The sequence below is a fragment of the Lipotes vexillifer genome, unplaced genomic scaffold (genome assembly GCF_000442215.2).
Source record: "Lipotes vexillifer unplaced genomic scaffold, Lipotes_vexillifer_v1.1 scaffold496, whole genome shotgun sequence".
NCBI lineage: Eukaryota > Metazoa > Chordata > Mammalia > Artiodactyla > Lipotidae > Lipotes > Lipotes vexillifer.
Window position 1 is genome coordinate 2280577 of NW_006786690.1, and position 22318 is coordinate 2302894.

Below are 22318 nucleotides of genomic sequence, written 5' to 3' on the forward strand. Positions count from 1 at the left end.
ACATTATGGAATGAATGCCCTTTACTGTATGTCATAGAAGCAGACTACTGGGGGTTGGAAGGGACATTCCTTCACTGGTTGCCCAGACCATGCTCAGCACTTCCTGGGATGGGCACTCACCACCCCCCAAGAACACCCATCCCATCCTTGGATGATTTTATTAAGATGTACTCATTCATTCACTCATTATTAATTCCATAAATATATTAGCTAATATGTGATCAATATTGTATGAAGAGCTGGGGAGACAAATCTAAATAAAATTTAGTTCTAGATCTTAAGGAGCTGCATGTACGAATCCTTTGTCTTCTTGGAAATTACAGTGATCCTCACCCAGATACTGATTTACAAAAATCCAATTTATAATTTTTCATCTGTCTTCTGCCTTCACTAAGAGGATAAATTCTTTCAACTTTTAATTTCAATTTCATAAACCATGGATTTTATTTCATGCTTTCCAAGGCACAAGGACCCACTGACATCCATTTATTAAAATGAAGAAAGGAACTTTGTTTTGTGAGTCTCCCATGGACAAGCCCCTGTTCTGATTATTGTGTGGACGCAGACAGAGAAAATAGGGGTCTAAGCACTTAGAAGAACTGGATCTTTACCTGTGCACAGCTCTGTCTATTAGGTACTAAATAAGTAACCCTGGCAGTAGCTGCTAGTTGAACCAGCAGAGGCAGAGGTCACAAGCTTGGGGAGGTCAGGATTTGCTGGACGTGGCTAAGTGACAGAAAGTGAAAGACATTCCAAGAAAGGGGAGGATTGAGAGCAAACACAGGAGAAGCATGAAGCAACTGGCTCGGGGTGAGTTGGTGAAGAGGAGGATGAATGGTGGGCAGAGTCACTTGAATCATCCTTCAGGCAATGGGAAGCTCCCAAGGTTTACGTGGGGAAATGGTGCCATAAAATGAATGTTTCAGGGGTGAGCAGTATGACAGGATTAAGCATGTAGGATGGATTCTGAAATGACTGCAGTATACTCAAGGTCATCCGTTGCTTTCTGAACACGTATTTGCAGTTTAATTTTTACGTGATTGTATTGCCAAGAAATTTAAACACCACCACTGTTTTGGCACAAAAACACGACAAAATGTGTTGAGTTCCTCTTGCTGTTTTATGCAAAACAGCATAGCCTTGTCACACTGGTGTCACCCCTGCTTCTGATTTAAAATAGAAGTTCTAGACACACAGTAAGGGTCCAAAAATTGCTCGTTCTGCCAAAATGAGGAGAGCCGGTTTTTAAAGCAAAGTAGGAAAACAGATCAGGAGCCTGCTGATTCCTCCCCTTTGGGAGAGGCCCAGTGGAAACAGCCTTATCTGGGAGGCAGATCTGAATTGAGTCCTAGCTCACCCACCACAGGCTGGTGCCCTTGGGCAAGTCACTTTACTTCTGTGGGGTGGAGGGGAGGCTCAGTTCCTTCATTTGTGAAATGAGATCAAATTCGACGTTCTGGAGTCAGACAGATCTGGGTTCTACCACCTCTAGCTCTGTGATCTCTGAAATAGAGATATCTCACTAGGTTGTTGGAAGGATTTAAGGGAGGTAACATGTGTGAAATGTTAGCACACTGATCCATAGAAAACACTGCATAAGCTTTAGCTACTCTGATTTCTGGTTCTAGAATTCTGTGATCCAAGGCTACTCAACACGCAGTGATGTTGTATGGCAGGGTACCATATGGCACAACCAAAGAACTGAGGATTGATTTATTTAGCTTGCAGAAGAGAAGACCCAAGGGAGACCTAAGAACAATCTTCAAACACTTGAGAGACTTTCACGTAGAAGAGGGAAAAGATTTGTTTCTATGCTTCTCCGAAGAATTTAACTAGGCCCAGTGGGCGATGCAGTATAAATTGCTAACAATTTGAACTGTCTGCAGAACGGAATAAACTACTGCATGTGGTAGTGAGTCTCCTGTCACTGGAGGTGTTCAAACAAAAGCCAGGTGACCACTAATGATCCATGTAAAGAGCTATATGAAATGAGATCTACCTAACTAAGAGATCTTCCAATTCAGATTTTATGAAAGAACTTCTAAGACCTTTGTGATGAAACAACATTTTGGGCAACATAAGTTTCAAAAGATCAAGCCAGAATCAATATGTATACAATATTAAGCATATAATAAGGGTTCATCTGTAATAAAAAATGTTTGCTTTCCTTTTACAGTTTCCACATTTGGCTGTTGGATATTAAAGCGAAAGCATCCAAGAAAAACAAGGGCTGTTTGAAAACAACTTCTTTTCACTGTTGCCCATTTTTTTGTGTGTGCGACAAACACTCATTACAGCAAAGTCTCATGTACAGTGAAACAGGTCAGAGATAGATTTGATATTCAAAATGAAAGACTAAAAACATAAGGGATAATTTTATATTATAATAATTTTAAATAATTATGTTTGGTTTCCTGAAAGATAATGCTATCATTATTTTCTTGGGTGCAGGCACACAGTTCACAAAATTAAGGTTTTGGTTCAATTTTATTGACAATTTAGATCCTTTCTTGCGCTTAATAAAGTATTAAGCTATCAGTTAACTCATCTACATCAGCAAAGCAGATGATATAAAACAGGGGAAAACTAAGAACTCACTTAGATTAAGCCCTTGCAGACACTGTGCTTTTATTCCAGTGGTTTTACAAGGAGTTCCTACTCCCTGAGCATATCCTGAATTTAACTGTGGGGAAGACATTCGTGGTCAAAAGTGGAGACACACTGCCTCAAGATTTAAAATCTACTTCTATGACCTTGAGGAAGTCATTTAAATTGCCATGGTCTGGGTTCCCTTATCTGTAAGAAGAGAAGGTGAACTTCAACCCCTAGTGGATCGCCTCCACTTCTCACATCCTGTGGATCTAAAACCTCACCAGGAGTGATTTGCTGTGAGATGAGAACAACACAGCCATTTCTTTGAATAGTTGATGACCAGGCAACATTCAAATTGTACACACTGGGAGAAAACAATGGCTGACATAGAATGGGGACCACTGGGACTTCCCTGGTGGTCCAGTGGTAGAGAATCCACCTTCCAATGTGGGGGATGAGGGTTCGATCCCTGGTCGGGGAAGATCCCACATGCCACAGGGTAACTAAGCCCGTGCACCACAACTACTGAGCTCGCGTGCCTCAACTAGAGAGCTCGCACACTGCAATGAAGATCCCGTGTGCCGCAACGAAGATGCAGCTAAATAAATAAATAAATAAATAAACAATAAATTAAATTGATTAAATAAATAAACTAAATAAATAATAATAAATTAAAAATATAAATAAATAAATAAAAATAAATAAATAAATACTAAAAAAAGGACCACAATTTAAATCTAAGTGATATTTGGCATTTAATGAATGGCTAATTGTAGCAAGTTTTATGAAAGAAAACATTTCAAGCTTTAGTTCTGAAGAACACGTATCCCACAGTTAGCTAGTTTATTAAAGAAAAAAAAAAAATTCCCATTTTGCCAAAGTGGGGAGCCTGGGGGATAACAGAATTCCAAAGAGGAACAGACTAAGAATTCCCAGTAGTTAACATTTGTCATTATAATTGACCCTGCTGGTCTATCTTGAGCTTAGTGGTTCAGTACAGAGATACAATGAAATGGAATCCAATTTATTATCAAACCGACAACAGAATTAGTCATGTGAGTAAAGACCAGTGTCAAATCCCTATCCTCTTCCTCTTTCCTTCTGTGGTGGCTGTGGAGTGACTGTCAGCATCCTACCAGGACCAGGTATCACAGCTGAGTTATTACTCACCCCCTTCCCCGCCCCGCCAATCAGTACCACTGAAGGGACACTTTTGAGGAGACTGGAGGCAGGATTGTGGGGCTACTCTCTTTCAACATGTTCACTCATCCCTTGGGAGATGCTCAATAGTTACTTACACTGAAATATTTACAGAATTTTTGGCAAAACCATATAAGCCAAACACAAAGTATACTGAGAAAGAATTCTGACCACTGAATAGTTTTTTCAAAACAACAATATGTTTATATTTCATTTAACATTTGACACAGAAGAGGCCACATTTAAATAAACACATGAAATCTTCAGAGAACTTTAACTGCAGTTTTGCACCTTGGATATGACAAATACTCATATAAGATGCTTCCATAATTGCTTTTGTGATTTATTTTTATTTTTACAAATTATACCATGATAAAACATAATAAAAATTTCTCATATGAAATATCTTTAACATTTTACAAGTTAATCAAATGCATACCACAATAGATTTTGCTGTTGTTGTTGTTGTTTAAATAGGGAGTTCTCATGATTTTAGTATTATACAAATTTAAGTTGAGATTACACTCAGAAAGTTTAGAAAATGGCATTACAAAAGACTGGGAGTGAGCAGTGAAAATAAAAACCAAACCCATGCAGGACTTCTCTGCAGTAATAAATCAGATGTTTTCACTGCCACAAGTCTTCAGTGCGGCCAAACTTAAAAATGAGTCCTCTGTGAATAAAATAAGAAACATCATATGACTAGCTGAGTTTGGTAAAAGAAAGACTGTGTGAGATTTAGAATTGTGGGAAACTAACAATAAAGAATAATTGATAAGTTGTATGGAAAAAACCCATGGGATGTATCAGAACAGAAACTGATCATTCTAAGGTAGTAAATTCTTTCACTGTGCTCAGCTGTGCTATTTACCACTAGCTTCCCTGTATCCTTAACTTCTAAGTTTGGAGACATATGTCCCTCCTAAAAATTTAACCAATGTTTAGCATGTAACCATTATATGTCTGATTTTATCTAATTCATTCAACAAGCCTTTTCTTTTTTAACATCTTTATTGGAGTATAATTGCTTTAAAATGGTGTGTTAGTTTCTGCTTTATAAAAAAGTGAATCAACTATACATATACATATATCCCCATATCTCCTCCCTCTTGCGTCTCCCTCCCACCCTCCCTATCCCACCCCTCTAGGTGGTCACAAAGCACCGAGCTGATCTCCCTGTGCTATGTGGTTGCTTCCCACTAGCGAGCTATTTTACATTTGGTAGTGTATATATGTCCCTGCCACTCTCTCACTTTGTCCCAGCTTACCCTTCCCCCTCTCCGGATCCTCAAGTCCATTCTCTACATCTGAGTCTTTATTCCTGTCCTGCCCCTAGGTTCTTCAGAACCTTTTTTTTTTTTTTTTTAGATTCCATATATATATATGTGTTAGCATACCGTATTTGTCTTCCTCTTTCTGACTTACTTCACTCTGTATGACAGTCTCTAGGTCCATCCACCTCACTGCAAATAACTCAATTTCGTTTCGTTTTATGGCAGAGTAATATTCCACTGTAATATGTGCCACATCTTCTTTATCCATTCATCTGTTCACGGACACTTAGGTTGCTTCCACGTCCTGGCTATTGCAAATAGTGCTGCAATGAACATTATTGTACATGTATCTTTTTGAATTATGGTTTTCTCAGGGTATATGCCCAGTAGTGGGATTGCTGGGTCATATGGTAGTTCTATTTTTAGTTTTTTAAGGAACCTCCATACTGTTCTCCATAGTGGCTGTATCAATTTACATTCCCACCAACAGTGCAAGAGGGATCCCTTTTCTCCACACCCTCTCCAGCATTTGTTGTTTATAGATTTTGTGATGATGGCCATTCTGACTGGTGTGAGGTGATTACCTCATTGTAGTTTTGATTTGCATCTCTCTAATAATTAGTGATGTTCAGCATCCTTTCATGTGTTTGTTGACAGTCTGTATATCTTCTATGGAGAAATATTTTTTTGAGGATTTTTGCATCTATGTTCATCAGCGATATTGGCCTGCAGTTTTCTTTCTTTGTGACATCTTTGTCTGGTTTTGGTATCAGGGTGATAGTACCCTCATAAAATGAATTTGGGAGTGTTCCTACCCCTGCTATATTTTGGAAGAGTTTGAGAAGGATAGGTGTTAGCCCTTCTCTAAATGTTTGATAGAACTCGCCTGTGAAGCCATCTGGTCCTGGGCTTTTGTTTGTTGGAAGATTTTAAATCACAATTTCAATTTTAGTGCTTGTCATTGGTCTGTTTATATTTTCTATTTCTTCCTGGTTCAGTATCGGAAGGTTGTGCTTTTCTAAGAATTTGTCCATTTCTTCCAGGTTGTCCATTTTATTGGCATAGAGTTGCTTGTAGTAATCGCTCATGATCTTGTGTATTTCTGCAGTGTCAATTGTTACTTCTCCTTTTTCATTTGTAATTCTGTTGATTTGTCTTCTCCCTTTTTTTCTTGATGAGTCTGGCTAATGGTTTATCAATTTTGTGAATCTTCTCAAAGAACCAGCTTTTAGTTTCATTGATCTTTGCTATTGTCTCCTTCATTTTTTTTCATTTATTTCTGATCTGATCTTTATGATTTCTTTCATTCTGCTAACTTTGGGGTTTTTTTGTTCTTCTTTCTCTAATTGCTTTAGGTGTAAGGTTAGGTTGTTTAATTGAGATGTTTCTTGTTTCTTGAAGTAGGATTGTGTTGCTATAAACTTCCCTCTTAGAACTGCTTTTGCTGCATCCATAGGTTTTGGGTTGTCGTGGGTTTTTTTTGTTTGTTTTTTTTGCAGTACGCGGGCCTCTCACTGTTGTGGCCTCTCCCACTGCGGAGCACAGGCTCCGGATACGCAGGCTCAGCGGCCATGGCTCAGGGGCCCAGCTGCTCCGCGGCATGTGGGATGTTCCCAGACCGGGGCACAAACCCGTGTCCCCTGCATCAGCAGGCGGACTCTCAACCACTGTGCCACCAGGGAAGCCCGGGTTGTCGTGTTTTCATTGTCATTTGTTTCTAGGTATTTTGATTTCCTCTTTGATTTCTTCAGAGATCTCTTGATTATTTAGTAGTGTATTGCTTACCCTCCATGTGTTTGTATTTTTTATAGATTTTTTCCTGTAATTGATATCTAGTCTCATAGCATTGTGGTCGGAAAAGATACTTGATACAATTTCAATTTTCTTAAATTTACCAAGGCTTGATTTGTGATCCAAGATATGGTCTATCCTGGAGAACGTTCCATGCGCACTTGAGAAAAGTGTATTCTGTTGTTCTTGGATGGAATGTCCTATAAATATCAATTAAATCCATCTTGTTTAAAGTATCATTTAAATCTTGTGTTTCCTTATTAATTTTCATTTTGGATGATCTGTCCATTGGTGAAAGTGGGGTGTTAAAGTCCCCTACTATGATTGTGTTACTGTTGATTTCCCCTTTTATGGCTGTTAGCATTTGCCTTATGTATTGAGGTGCTCCTATGTTGGGTGCATAAATATTTACAATTGTTACATCTTCTTCTTGGATTGATCCCTTGGTCATTATATAGTGTCCTTCTTTGTCTCTTGTAATTGTCTTTAAAGTCTATTTTGTCTGGTATAAGAATTGCTACTCCAACTTTCTTTTGATTTCCATTTGCATGGAGTATCTTTTTCCATCCCCTCACTTTCAATCTGTATGTGTCCATAGGTCTGAAGTGGGTGTCTTGTAGACAGCATATATACGGGTCTTGTTTTTGTTATCCATTCAGCCAGTCTATGTCCTTTGGTTGGAGCATTTAATCCATTTACATTTAAGGTAGTTATCGATATGTATGTTCCTATTACCATTTTCTTAATTGACTTGGGTTTGTTATTGTAGGTCTTTTCCTTCTCTTGTGTTTCCTGCCTAGAGAAGTTCCTTTAGCATTTGTTGTAAAGCTGGTTTGGTGGTGCTGAATTCTCTTAGCTTTTGCTTGTCTGTAAAGGTTTTAATTTCTCCATCGAATCTGAATGAGTATTGAGTATGTGTCATACTCATCATATGAGTATGCTGGGTAGGGTAATCTTGGTTGTAGTTTTTTCCCTTTCATCACTTTAAATATGTCCTGCCACTCCCTTCTGGCTTGCGGAGTTTCTGCTGAAAGATCAGCTGTTAACCTTATGGGGATTCCCTTGTATGTTATTTGTTGTTTTTCCCTTGCTGCTTTTAGTATTTTTTCTTTGTATTTAATTTTTGATATTTGATTACTGTGTGTCAGCGTGTTTCTCCTTGGATTTATCCTGTATGGGACTTAACTATTTCCTTTCCCATACTAGGTAAGTTTTCAACTATAATCTCTTCACATATTTTCTCAGTCCCTTTCTTTTTCTCTTCTTCTTCTGGGACCTCTGTAATTTGAATGTTGGTGTGTTTAATGTCCCAGAGGTCTCTGAGACTGTCTTCAATTCTTTTCATTCTTTTTTCTTTATTCTGCTCTGTGGTAGTTATTTCCACTATTTTATCTTTGAGGTCACTTAACCATTCTTCTGCCTCAGTTATTCTATTGATTCCTTCTAGAGATATTTTTTTGTTTGTTTTTGTTTTTGTTTATTTATTTATTTTTTAACATCTTTATTGGGGTATAATTGCTTTACAATGGTGTGTTAGTTTCTGCTTTATAACAGAGTGAATCAGTTATACATATACATATGTTCCCATATCTCTTCCCTCTTTGTCTCCCTCCCTCCCACCCTCCCTATCCCACCCCTCCAGACAGCCACAAAGAACCGAGCCGGTTTCCCTGTGCCATGCGGCTGCTTCCCACTGGCTATCTACCTTACGTTTGTTAGTATATATATGTCCATGTCTCTCTCTCGCCCTATCACACCTCACCCTTCTTCTAGAGATATTTTAATTTCATTTCTTGTGTTATTCATCACTGTTTGTTTGCTCTTTAGTTCTTCTAGGTCCTTGTTAAACATTTCTTATATTTTCTCCATTGTATTTCCAAGATTTTGGATCATCTTTACTATCATTGCTCTGAATTCTTTTTCAGGTAGACTGCCTATTTCCTCTTCATTTGTTTGGTCTGGTGGGTTTTTACCTTGCTCCTTCATCTGCTGTGTGTTTCTCTGTCTTCTCATTTTGCTTAACTTACTGTGTTTGGGGTCTCCTTTTTGCAGGCTGCAGGTTCGTAGTTCCTGTTGTTTTTGGTCTCTGCCCCCAGTGGCTAAGGTTGGTTCAGTGGGTTGTGTAGGCTTCCTGGTGGAGGGGACTGGTGCCTGTGTTCTGGTGGATGAGGCTGGATCTTGTCTTTCTGGTGGGCAGGACCACATCCAGTGGTGTGTTTTGGGGTGTCTGTGACCTTATTATGATTTTAGGCAGCCTCTCTGCTAATGGGTGGGTTTGTGTTCCTGTCTTGCTAGTTATTTGCCATGGAATGTCCAGCACTGTAGCTTGCTGGTCCTTGAGTGGAGCTGGGTCTTAGCATTGAGATGGAGATCTCTGGGAGAGCTCTCACCGTTTGATATTATGTGGAGCTGGGAGGTCTCTGATGGACCAATGTCCTGAACTCGGCTCTCCCACCTCAGAGGCAAAGGCCTGACACCTGGCCAGAGCGACAAGACCCTGTCAGCCACACAGCTGCTGCCATTTTCCCCTGGCCAACAAGCCTTTTTTAAGTCGAGGTGCTAGGTGCTAGAAGCTAGGGCTATAAAAGTAAAGATACAGTCCCTGCTTTCAAGTTGCTCATGTTCTTGATGACACAATGTGGTAGTATAGGGGGTGGGGGTGGAGAGACACATGTTAAGGGAGCAGAGAACATATGGGAATTTATTTTGCCTGAATGTGTTAGAAAAGGATTTACAGAGGATGTAATATTAGATGAGTTTTGAAGGATAAGCAGGAGTTTGAGTGGGAGGTTGGAGGAACAGAAGCTAGTGGGATGATGAAGGAAGATGTTTCAGGGAGAGGAAAAGGAAAAGTAGATCAAAAGGCAAAGAGGAATAAAAGACCATGGGGCCTCAGGACAAGCCCAGGAGATGGATGTGTCAGGAAATGCCCTCACAGAGCTTACACTCTAGGTTTTAGTTTGGGAAGTATCTATAGTTGTCTTCAAGGCTTCAGCTTAAGAGGGCAGAGTGGGATTATATGCATAAGAATACGCATACACACACACATATATATATCTCAATATAAATATCTGTGGTGTAGTAAAGCAGTGGAGAGTCCAATATGGCGAGTATAGTTTAAGAATCAAGGAGGATGAGGAACGGCAGTGGCCCAATTTGGTAAGCCAACTGACCAGGGTGGCAAATTGTCCACAGGGGCCTTTGGTGCCTTAGATGAGTCAAGGGGGCAGGCACCAGCCTGTGATCTATTAAAGGGGCAGATGGTACTCGGGCCCAGGCAATGCATGAGATGGGACTATGCAGAGATGCATCCCCCATTAAAAGAAACAACTTTAGCTCCAGCGGATTGTTGCTGAGCAGGGCCCAGGGTTGTTAGATCCTCTAGTTTTTCAAGAAAGGCCCCAAATTCCAATTTTTGATGAAATCTCTTGATATTTAAATGTCAGCTCAATAAAACAAAAAATACTGTATAGGCTAAATAAAACAGAATTGTGGGCAGAATTTGGTTGGATGGTCATTAGTGGTGACCTCTTCTGTAGACAGCTCCAAGTTCTGGAAAATTTTAAAACAGGAAATGACAGGCTTAGAGCTTTGTTTTAGAAGGAAACCTGACATAGGAAAACTGGATCCAAGAGAGGTATCAGTCAAGGATGTGAAGTGCTCAGGAAGGGATGAGGACGACAAAACATAACAATGGAAATAGACAAAAAGAGAACAGGTTTAAGACAATTCAGAAGCAGACTCATCATCAGGGCTTGGATGTGGGGAGTAAGTGCAAGGGAGAAATGAAGAGAGGAGTGGACGCTTCAATGACATCTGCTGGTTTTTATCTGTTTTCCAATCTCCAGTGTATACTCAAGGTTAAACCCTCAATCAAAATGGTTGATTTAAAACAGGTTTCATAGGGAATTCCCTGGCGCTCCAGTGGTTAGGACTCTGCGCTACCACTGCAGGGGGCCCAGGTTCGATCCCTGGTGGGGGAACTAAGATCCTGCAAGCCTAGCAGCACGGCCAAAAAATAAAAAAAAAACAGGTTTCATAGGTCTTTATAAAGGTATACACCTGAGTGTTTTTTGATGAAAACAAAAATGCAACCAGGGGAAAAAAAAAAAAAGTGCAACCAGGAAGTCATCTATACCCTCTCTTGGAAGAATATGAATTTCTCTTTATAAAGGATTTCATAAACCTCCAAAGAATGATCTGATCTCTGCTCTTCCAGGTAATATCAAACCTACTGCTGCAAAAAAAGAAAAACCAAAGTTGGATATTAGGGACCCTACTCTCCAGAGAGCTTAAGAGATGTGGTAACTTCAGCACACTGGTCACCAGATGTAAACTATAATCTCAATAGTTTCTTGGGAAGAGCCAGTCCCTCCTACATTGTCAGATGGTCACCTTTGGTACTGACATCTGTTTCTGAAACAGTAATTTCTAAGCTGTTGCTGAGAATTGTTCTGTTATAAATCAAAATGGTAGGCAATCTTCTAACAATGGTGTCTATTAGTTGAATTTAATTTCGATTTGCTTACAGTATTTTCACAAAACCAGATTAGTTTTTAGACTTAATAGATAGAACAGTAATAAATGAGAAATTAACCAAACTCACTGCATAGAAAAGTAATTTATTATAACTAATTTGAGACAATGACAAGTCACTGATCGGTTTCCAAGGTTTTGTGAAATGTGATAACTACCATATGAACTTAACGTGTTTCTTCCCTCATTGGAAAAGATAAAAGTTTCCCACAAATCTTCTCTCAATCCTCTGGTTCCTCCCTGCTGTGACAGAGTAACTTCTCTGCCAAAAACAGCATCTCAGGGTGGAACTTACTTTATCCTCTACCTCTGCCAGAGAAAATAATGATTAAAATAAGAAGGCTGCTGTTTGCCCTTCCTTGGCTGGTTCTCGTAAATCCCCTCCCTACCACTCCATCCTGAAGCTTTTCTAACCCCTGCCTCTGACCCTGTTACACTGCCTTCCTTTGGCTGAAGCTGTGGGGCACTGAATTCCCCTGAGCACCTCTAACCCTGTGGAGATGCTGGAGTAGTGAGCTCAGGGTGCCTGGTCCTTCTTTAAAGACGCCCAAGCCTCAGCATTGCAGCTTGAAAGGAAAAGAAATCATAAATATCAACACTGTCCCTCTCATAAACACATGCTACATTACCCTATAAAATAACAAACTTACCCATATTTGCCAAATTTGCATAACCTGTGGAGTGAGGTTTGTTCACTTTGTATTTTTCAAGTACAGTGTTATACTAAGCAACTGGTTGAAGATTCAGCAAAAGGAGAAAATGTCAATTAAATTCATTCCAAATTTCAAATTTCACCCTCATAGTAGCTGAAGACTGAACTTTGAAGTCAGAGAGCCTGAATTTTAGCCACATGATCTCAAACATGAGCTCTGTGCCTGTTTCTCACGTATAAAATGGTGATAATAATGGAGCCACCTTCCGAGTTGTGTTGGGGATTAACTGAGAGCACACATGTAACACTAAGATGATGCCTTGCCCATAAAAAGTGCTCAATAAACTTTGGTCATTATTATTTTCTGCACAAAAATCAATGGACTTTTTTTTTTTGCGGTACGCGGGCCTCTCACTGTTGTGGCCTCTCCCGTTGCAGAGCACAGGCTCCGGATGCACAGGCTCAGCGGCCATGGCTCACGGGCCCAGCCGCTCCGCGGCATGCGGGATCTTCCCGGACTGGGGCACGAACCCGTGTCCCCTGCATCAGCAGGCGGACTCCCAACCGCTGCGCCACCAGGGAAGCCCTGGCCTAACATTTTTAAAAAACTCTTTGGGTTTTTTCCACTAGTTTCAAGATGCAAGGTATGACCCAAAGAGGCTGTGGATCTTGCCACGTGTAAGTTCACATTTTTCTTATTTCTAAACTGATTTTATAAAATTGCAAAACTGTTTTGTGGTAGAACGGAAAAAGTGTGAATACCAACTGCTGACTATTATTAAAGGGCAACTGTTAGCATTTCATGAGTGGTTCAAGTAGATATGGGGCATCTATTTCCTTTTAGGAGGTGGGTGGGAAGGGACAGGGAAGGAAAAGTCCTAGAATAGACTGTCCTAGAATATACAGCATATAAAGAAGATACAGAATATAAAGGTTTTTTTTTAAAACCTTTTTTGGATTAAGGACATCTTTGAAAATCTGATGAAAGCCACAGACTCTCTTCCCAGAAACAAGCAGAAAAGCCAATGTCTTGCATACAGAAATACCTGGTGGTTCCTAATCTTCAGAAGCCTACCCATGGAACGGAAGTTAAGAACTCCTGATACACAGGATAAAGAGAAGTTTTTGTTGTTGTTGTTGTTTTGGGGGGGAGGGGTTGAGTGGGAGGCCAGGGATAGGGGAAAGAGCAGGCCCTAAGTGTCCAGGAAAGAATGAACATTAGAAAAGATTAGTGATAAAAGAATTAAGGTCTTAGCAATCTTTTAATTTGTCATTGCATCAGAAGGATAAAATAAGGTCAGGGCTTTTCCTCTACCCCTCAAATGTCACAAATTCTCATGACACCAAGGATAGTAAGAACCATAAAATGCATTCAGAAACAAAATTTTAAGAAGAAATGATTTTACGCAGGCTTTCATTAAAAGCAACTGTTGGAGATACAGATTTTAAATGAACAGTGCCAGTGTTATGTAACTAAATCTACACAAATCACAGTTCTTCGTTAAAGGGGAGGTGGTGGCAATTTTAACAAATCGATGTATGTTCCCAAGGTGGGCAGCAAGCCAACCCATGTAGTAAAAATATCTTTCTCAGTCTCATTCTTCGTATTTTATGACACTAACATGGGGAAGGGGCATTAGACGGGGAAATTAAGCAACTAAATATAGTAAATGACATAAAATAAACCATAATTTTAAAAAAAGATAGGATGAAGAATGCAAAACAAACTTACCCAAAAAAGATGAAGGCATTTTGGAAAAATACAGCAATTCCAGGGTATACTATGGCTTTTTCTGTAAAAGTAATTATAATATTTAGAGGTTTATGATCTCAACACATTGTTTCTGATAAACTGGTGAATATCAGTTTTCCTGCCTAACATAATTGATTTTTCTGGTAACTATGGTTGGTGTGGGCATTAAATGACATAATACATATGACAGAGTGTAGCGCTGGTAGCCTCCTTCATTTATTTAACAAATACTGGGTACATATTATGTGCCAGCACGGTTCAATGTGCTGAGGATACTGCAGTACATAAAACAGGCAAAGTGTTTGCCTTCACGGAGCTAGAGAATACCAAGAATAAATAAGGAGAAAAAGCAGGAAAGGTATAGGAAATGTAGTGAATGATGGTATTTTATACAGGTGGCCAGAAAAACCACATGAGAAGGTGACACTGGCATAAGGACATGAAGAAAGAAGTAGGGGCAGGAGCCATGCAGAAGCAGCAGAACAACAAGTGCAAAAGCCCTGGGGTGGGAGTGGTCTGGTACATTAGAGGAATGGTCACGTGGGCCAAAGAGAGAAAAGCAGGAGACAGATCAGAGAAGTACGAGGGGCAGGCTGGGAGGTGCAGATCCTCTAGAGCCTTGCAGTAATGGTGAGGACTTTGATTTTCACTCTGGGTGAGAGGAAAAGCCATTGGAGGGTTTTGAGCAGAAAAGTGACCTGAGCTGACACATTTCAATAGGATCCTGCTGGTTGCTGTGCTGACAGTAGACTAAAGGGAGGAAGGGGAGAAACAGAAACCAGTGAGGCGGCTATTTTAAGAAATCAGGCCACAGACTATAATGGATTGAACCAGGGTGGGAGCCATGGAGAAGGTAAAAAGTGGTCAGACGCAAGACCACTTTTTTTAATAGCAGAATCAACAGGATTTGCTGATGGACTGGGGTGTGTGGGATGTGAGAGAAAGAGGTGTCATCCTTGACAGGCCTTAACCACCCAGGTTTTGGGCTTAAACACCTGGATAGAGAAAGCAGCCCCTAACTAAGATGGCCAAGACTGCCAGAGGACCATTTTGTCCCCATTTTATCCTCGACTGAAGTTGAAATTCTCATAAATTTCTACTACTGGAACTGTTAATCATCACTGACTAATTGACAAACTGAGGCATGATGGATAGATGAATAGCAACTTTTTCTCATAATAGTTTTAAATTAATCTGATTACCATAGCCACTGGTTTGTACAGGCCTTCTCTACTAGAAGGCCACATTAAATATTCCACATTAAACAACTACTAACACTAGAATGACTCATAAAGATCCTATATAAAGGCAACTTTATAAAATTCCAGATCTGCTGCTAATAATTCTCAAAGCATAACCTGGCTTCAGAAGCCTTTAGGAAAATAACTTAAAAGTCTATGAGATGGGGCTTCCCTGGTGGCGCAGTGGTTGAGAATCTGCCTGCCAATGCAGACGACACAGGTTCGAGCCCTGGGCTGGGAAGATCCCACATGCCATGGAGCAACTGGGCCCGTGAGCCACAATTACTGAGCCTGCGCGTCTGGAGCCTGTGCTCCGCAACAACAGAGGCCGCGATAGTGAGAGGCCTGCGCACCGCGATGAAGAGGGACCCCCACTTGCCACAACTAGAGAAAGCCCATGCACAGAAATGAAGCCCCAACCCAGCCATAAATAAATAAATAAATAAATAAATAAATACATTGTGTATTATTTAAAAAAAAAAAAAAAAAAAGTCTATGAGATGAACACATTCCTACAAAAAGGGGCTCTGTATTAATAGTTGTATCTAGGAAAGAAGAATTATCAGTAATTTTAGTTTCCTCTTTGAGCTCTTTTATATTCTCAATTTTCTACAATGAAAAAGAATTATGCACTTCACATGATAAAAAAGTAACATTTTTGTTTCTAAAATATGATGGTGATAGATTTTATAGCAGCAAGAAAACTACTTATGATATCATGTTAAATGCAAAAGGCTAGGTTCAAAATTATATTTATACTATGATTATAACTACTTAAAAAACGCAAGATATCAAAGGAAATATACCAAAATATTTAGGAGTAGGAAGATTATTATAGTTTTTTTCTTTCTTTTCTACATTTTTAGTAACATGGTTTTATAATAAATTATATAAATAAAAGAAAAAATATAAATATTTAAAATTGCCTATCATTCCTATCTGTAAGATTAAAACAATTTTAATAAAAAATCAGGAAACCAATGATTTCAATCCAAGAATTACATTTTATTCAAAGAAATAAAATGTTAAAATATGAGCTAGCTTAGATCTCTGCTGGTCTAGTTTGGCAAGTCATTAATATTATATTTTTACTATGATAGGCATCGTCAATTTTACTCAGAACATTAAATGGATTTCATGTTTTTCTGGGGTCCCTCAAGGCAAAATTTCAGCCAGGGACCCAAAAGCAGGTCTTTTCCTAGCTTGCCTTAATCTGGCCTTATATAGCAGATACGCCTTAAATGTTAATTTGCTTTTCTGTCTAAAAGAAGATGCTATCATATTATCAGGGAGCTTTGGCTCAATAAATTTCAATTCTAGGGTGTTAGAGCTTTGCCTGGATATTATTCAGCAAGTCAAAACTTGCCAAATAGCTGGACAACATATGTGCTCTGCTTTTGAGGTTTTTGGAAGCCAAAGAGAAACAAGGTATAGAGCTGTGTCCCATTCCTTCCAGGCCTCTAGATTAGAAAATACAGAAGAAAGGCACACTAAAAACACAGCAAACAAACAAAACAAATACAGATGGGGGAGGAGAGCTCCCAGGCACAAATGCCTTGCTGGTATGAAAAAAGCTTTATTCTAAAAAACACCAACTTTAACACAAAATTTCAGTATTCCATTGAAGTAAAATAAAAACTGCGTTTTCTCTTACCTTTAGCAACATACCCTCCAAAAAGAATCCACATAGATGCGATCAGAGAGCCAAAGGCCAACATGAAACCAATGAACAGCCAAATGCGAGCACCTTAAGGAAAATAATATTTTACCGGAATTGTTTCTCAAATGACAGCAGTCAGTTCAATTAACTTTTCAAAGAGAAGACAAAACCCAAAGAGAAAAACATGTGTAGTTGCCATTAAAGTCTAAAGCAAGAACAGTGAAAAATGTGCTGAGTATCATCAGTGTGGACGTTGGCTCTTTTCCTGTTGGTTGGTTGGTCTGTATATTCTAAGTGCCTATGCTTACTTTCCCCAACTATGACACTGAGAAAAACTTTACTCTCCCTTCCTATATAAATCTCATGAAATATGTTTCACCATATTTAGAAGCTCAGTCTCCAAGTATTTTTAGAAATTGTGCTCCAAAGTTTAAAGCCCTCCAAGAGAACTTTCAAACAATAACATAGGTATACTTAACAAAAAATTCATATTCAGTGATATGTGAACCTAAACACTACCGTATTTCCCTTTCAGGCAAGTCAGACAGCAAAGCAAATTCAAATTTAGTGTGGCTGGCACTTAGGACTAAGCTGCATTAAAATTATGTTAACAGAGAAAGACAACCAACTTATAAATCACATTACACAATATTTCTGAAGATTTGATATGAAATAAATGGAGTCATTAGATGGCCTAAAATGAATTCTGAGATGAGTTTGTTTAATTAGCACAAATACATTTTAATAAAAACACTGCCCTGCTCAATAAAGCACAGCAAATAGAATGTTATAAATTTCTGATTTCATACCCAAAACATAAAATAGTTCTGAAATAATAAGCTGTTACTCATAGATGAGATACTAAAACAAATACAACTAGCTCTGGACCCCCAAAGCTGTGCTAGCTAACAAATTTTATTTATGGATGTGATTGCCACACTCTATCTAGTCTTAGCTCAAGCTATTATTGGCTTATTATTACCAACACTAACTGCTAACGTTCATCTCTTTGTTTAGAGTTTACAAGGTTGTGGTATGCCGGTATTTCTGTATCTCTTCTACTTAAGTTGATCTACAAAGAGAGTGAACCAAAGGAGAGTCTGAAAGCATAGACCAGAGCTGACTACTGCAGTTTCTCATTTCATTAGGGAAAGAAAAAAACAGTCACCTGAAATTTGCCTATATCCAAGTTTATTTTTGTATGGATATAATATTTTACCATTTAAACTGCTCAATAAATATCTGTCCCCTCAAATCTCTGACTAAATTGCACCCTACAGGAAGCTGTGCTACACGTATCCTGTATTCTGCCTACCTTGGGTACATGGCCATGGGGTTCAGGGGATATGAGTTCCTTAGTTGAGCAGGGCAGGCCTGGGTGAATCTAAGCACTAAAATTCTATTATTCTATTCAGTTTTGCAAGATTAAAAGAGTTGCACAACAAAAATGAATGCACCTACTACTGAACTGTATACTTAAAAATAGTTAAGATGGTAAATTTGATGTTGTGTATTTTAAAACACACCAAAAAACTATGACTCTAAGCTATTTCAAAATGCTAATTCAATCAAGTAAGGTTGGCAGAAAAGGGAAGAAAATAATTTATATAGTATAGCTTCTTAAAAAATAATAATAATAATTAATTTGGCTGCGCTGGGTCTTAGTTGCGGCACGCAGAATCTGCACTGCTGTGTGTGGGACCTTTCTTGCAACGTGCAGGATCTTTAGTTGTGGCATGTGGGCTCTAGTTCCCTGACCAGGGATCCAACCCAGGCCCCCTGCATTGGGAGCACCAAGTCTTAACCACTGGACCATCAGGGAAGTCACGGTACAGCCTCAAGTAGCAGAAATTCTATTTTGCACATGTATTCTTTATTATATACTGTTCTTTACTGTACTCTGTATACATTTATATCCACATATTATTGCACAGGGTTATATATTCAAAACCGTGCATATATTTAAAAATACTATTCGGCAATCTTTGATCAAATGTGACTTTTACCTTAGGCCTTGGAACCTATGACCTCTCCTTGGAACCTATAACCTATCTCTGATCTGAAGGTGTCAGACAAGTGGCCCTTCCATGTATAATTCTCATTTTAAGGGTGTATAGTAAAATGTCGTTTGCACCTATTTACCTGTTTGACCCAGGCAACCTTCACTGTAACTATCACCTCGCACTTGTCCATTCGATACTGCATTAATCCTGTGTGAATACAATAAAACCAAGAGATCAGGGTCTCCGACTCTTAACAGGAAATTATATGACATCAAATTACCAGGTACAATAAGCTAGAGTTCTGCACATTTAAGGTAAGTCTTCGTAAGTCTTGAGTAATGGGTTTATACACCTTAGGCAAATCCCCTCAACCAGATATCCTGTAACGCAGTGGCCATAGTCCCCAGACCAGCAGAATCAGCGTCACCTGGGAATTCTTTAGAAAGAAAATTCCCCGGCTCCAGCCCAAATTTACTGAAGCAGAAGCTCTGGGGATGGGACCCCAGCAATCTGAATTTTAACAAATCCTTCAGGTGATTCTGATGCTTGTTAAAATTTGAGGGTGAAATTCTCAAAATTATATCTTGCTAAGATTGGAAGGATCTTTAGCTTGGTCCTATCTAGTTTTCCACGTGTACATATCAGACATACTCAACGTGAAGAGATGCAAGTGGTAAAATCTTGTTTTCTCAATCCCTGTTACACATTCCAGACATAAGAAGTCTTTTGCTGACTTTCACAGAATACTAAATTGAGATAGCCTTGCTTTCTATAGAAGTACCCTCTGAAATTTTTAAAATATCACGGGAAACTGTTCACAAGACATCAAGTTAAGAAGTTAGAAAACTATATATGTGTGTATGTGTGTGTGTATCTCCATTTAACTGTGTATGTGTGAGTGTCTACTGCTAGAAAGACACGGGGCTGTGTCTATCTTCTCTCTCACTTTTAGTCTCAGTGCCTAGCACAGGGATTGGCACATAGTAGGTGCTGAATACATGAACCCTAATTTTTTCACAACAACATAAAGTCTTAATTTATTCATTCAAATCTAAGTTTTAAAAAGAATGATCAAAATACTCTTAATTATTTTCAGTGATCTCTTGTAAGTTATTTGGTACAAAAACAAATACATTTTAAAACAAGTTTCATATTTTTAAACAATGCAGATGTTCTTGGGCTAGTGGCTATTGGCTCTTCTTTTTCCTTGCTGAGCCACCTGAACACACTTCACAGCTCTCTGTGGGACAGCCATGACCCTGCCTCGTCAGTCTTCACCACTAGGCACATCCTCGAATGAACAACCTCTTTTTGTTCTCTGGTATTACTGGTTTTATACATATCTCAAACTTATAGAAAAGTCCCAAGTATAGTTCAAATAAATTTGTTTTCCTGAAATATTTGAAACTTGCCAACATGATGACCCATAACCCCAGAAATCTGTATGTATTTCCTATAAATGAGACAGTTCTATCGAATAATACAACCATCAAGATCAGGAAATTAACAATGATCCATTCCCATTAGCTAACCATCACACCTCATCCAAGTTCCCAGGTTGTCCCAATAATGCTCTAAATAGTAAAAGGATCTGGTCCAGAACCATGAGGGACATTTTGTTCTCCTGCCTCTTTAGTCTCCTCAGTCTGGACAGTTCTGCAGTCTTCTCTGGCTTTTATGACCTTGACCCTTTACTCCAGCCATACTGGTCCCCTTGCCATACGGCCTTTGTGCTTGCTCTTCCGTCTGTCTGGAATGATCCTCTCTTACGTATCTCCATGATCGGGCCCTTCACTTCTTCAAATCTGTACTTAAAAATCACCTTCCGGTAAGGCCTTCCTTGACTCTATTTAAAATTTCTGCACCCTCTGCTGACATCTCATATCCCCGCCTCTGCTTTTTCTCTCTAGCACTTATCATTATCTTACATGCTATATATTTAATTTATTTCTCTTTAGTTACAATCTGCCTCACTCATTAAGGTATAAATTCCATAAAGGCATGGATTTTCCTGTTTTATATACTGTATTTACTGTACCTAGAGCAGAGCCTGGGAATATAAAAGCTTAATAAACATTTGTTGGATGAATGAATAAACAAACTCTTAGACAAAGTATATGGTTTCTGATGTGAAAGTAAAGTTATAAACACTGGCAGCCTAGAAATAAAAGGATAGCTGAGAGAAGCTGGGAGACAGAAGTGGGAGAGGAGAGGTGGAAGGAAGAAAAGAAGCCTCCTGCTTTTCTTCATCAGTCCTTCTCTATGATTTGACTTTTTTTGTTGTTGTTGTTGCGGTACGTGGGCCTCTCACAGTTGTGGCCTCTCCCATTGCAGAGCACAGGCTCCGGACATGCCGGCTCAGCGGCCATGGCTCACGGGCCCAGCCGCTCCGCGACATGTGGGATCTTCCTGGACCGGGACACCCAGACACGAACCCGTGTCCCCTGCATCGGCAGGTGGACTCTCAACCACTGCGCCACCAAGGAAGCCCTATGATTTGACTTTTAAACCATGTCCCATATGTTAATTTGGTAACACTTTAAAAATTTAACTCTACTCAACTGTATGTAAAATATTTTTCTTTTGTGACAATCTGTAAGTCATGTCACTAACAATGACACTTACATTAGGAAGGCTATGGTTGCTATAACACCACAGGCATGGTAGGAGTGGTTGAACTCTTCCATGCTGGGATAAATGACAGCTGCATCTATGATAATCCACCAGCCTGTAAAAAACTAAAACAAACAAACCACAAAAAGGAGAAATTGCAGTTATTTCATATTTTACTGGATAAAAAGCAAGGAATCTTGTTTTCCAGCAAAGAAAGCAAGGAATCAAGCAAAGAATCTAAGTGAACAGATCCCTTCTAATAAAGTCCAAAATGTTCTTAAATGCTCCAGCAGTTTCTTGCATATAATTAGTATATGGCTTAATATCTGATGAAAGATTAGATACCCTAAAGTCCCATAGCAATTATTATTTATTAACACTTCTTTTCTAAGTCTACTTTAGTCATTATTTTATGTTGTCATATTAAAGTCTGTAATCTAATTTTGTGAACTAGAAGTTACAATATTTCATGGCAGGAGAAAGGAGAAAGGTGATTCAGACTCCAGCTGACAGGAGGAGTGGTCTGTTGCCGATATATTATAAGCCTCCAGGAAGATATTATTGAAAACGAAAAAAAAAAGTATTTAAAATAATATAGGGAATAATTATCGTTGATAAAATTTTAGCTAGCCTCTTGGTGTTGTGAAATAAACAATGGTTATGCAGTACTGCTTTCCCTTTTGATGAATTATAGTGCAGGTACAGACAGTTTCAGAGATTATGCTAAATTCAATTTAAATACTAAATTATAATTTATTTTAATTGCATTTGGTTCTGGACACTATCAAGGGCAAACATATAAGGAAAAAACATTAAAACCGCACAAATATTTTTTATCACCTGAGCAGAAACTTACAATAAGATGATATTAAGCAAATACTGACAAGTAGCTTAGAAGGTTTGGAAAGTAACCCCCTTCTCTATCCCCACTTGCAACCCTGACCTAGTTCACTCTCAGAATTGCCATCTTCAGGGAATCTTTTTTTTTTTTTTTTTTTTTTTG

At 39.0% G+C, this 22318-nt stretch overlaps 2 protein-coding genes across 3 annotated transcripts in view; one reads left to right on the top strand and one right to left on the bottom strand.

Moving 5' to 3' along the window:
* LOC103071481 (RH-like protein) overlaps nt 1-2203 on the top strand; it is a 33375-nt gene extending 31172 nt beyond the window's left edge. For both annotated transcript variants that reach the window (XM_007459142.1, XM_007459143.1), the window contains one exon: nt 2177-2203. In XM_007459142.1, the coding sequence (XP_007459204.1) occupies nt 2177-2203 (27 nt within the window). The remainder of the gene's footprint in view (nt 1-2176) is intronic.
* A 1914-nt stretch (nt 2204-4117) lies between these two features.
* TMEM50A (transmembrane protein 50A) lies at nt 4118-21448 on the bottom strand. Its single transcript, XM_007459144.1, has 5 exons — nt 21328-21448; nt 18842-18909; nt 16694-16786; nt 13778-13838; nt 4118-4465 (listed from the first exon to the last, which is right to left on the bottom strand). Exons 1-5 carry the CDS (start codon nt 21387-21389, stop codon nt 4420-4422), a joined length of 330 nt encoding a protein of 109 aa, XP_007459206.1. The 5' UTR covers nt 21390-21448; the 3' UTR covers nt 4118-4419.
* Between the last annotated feature and the right edge of the window lie 870 nt (nt 21449-22318).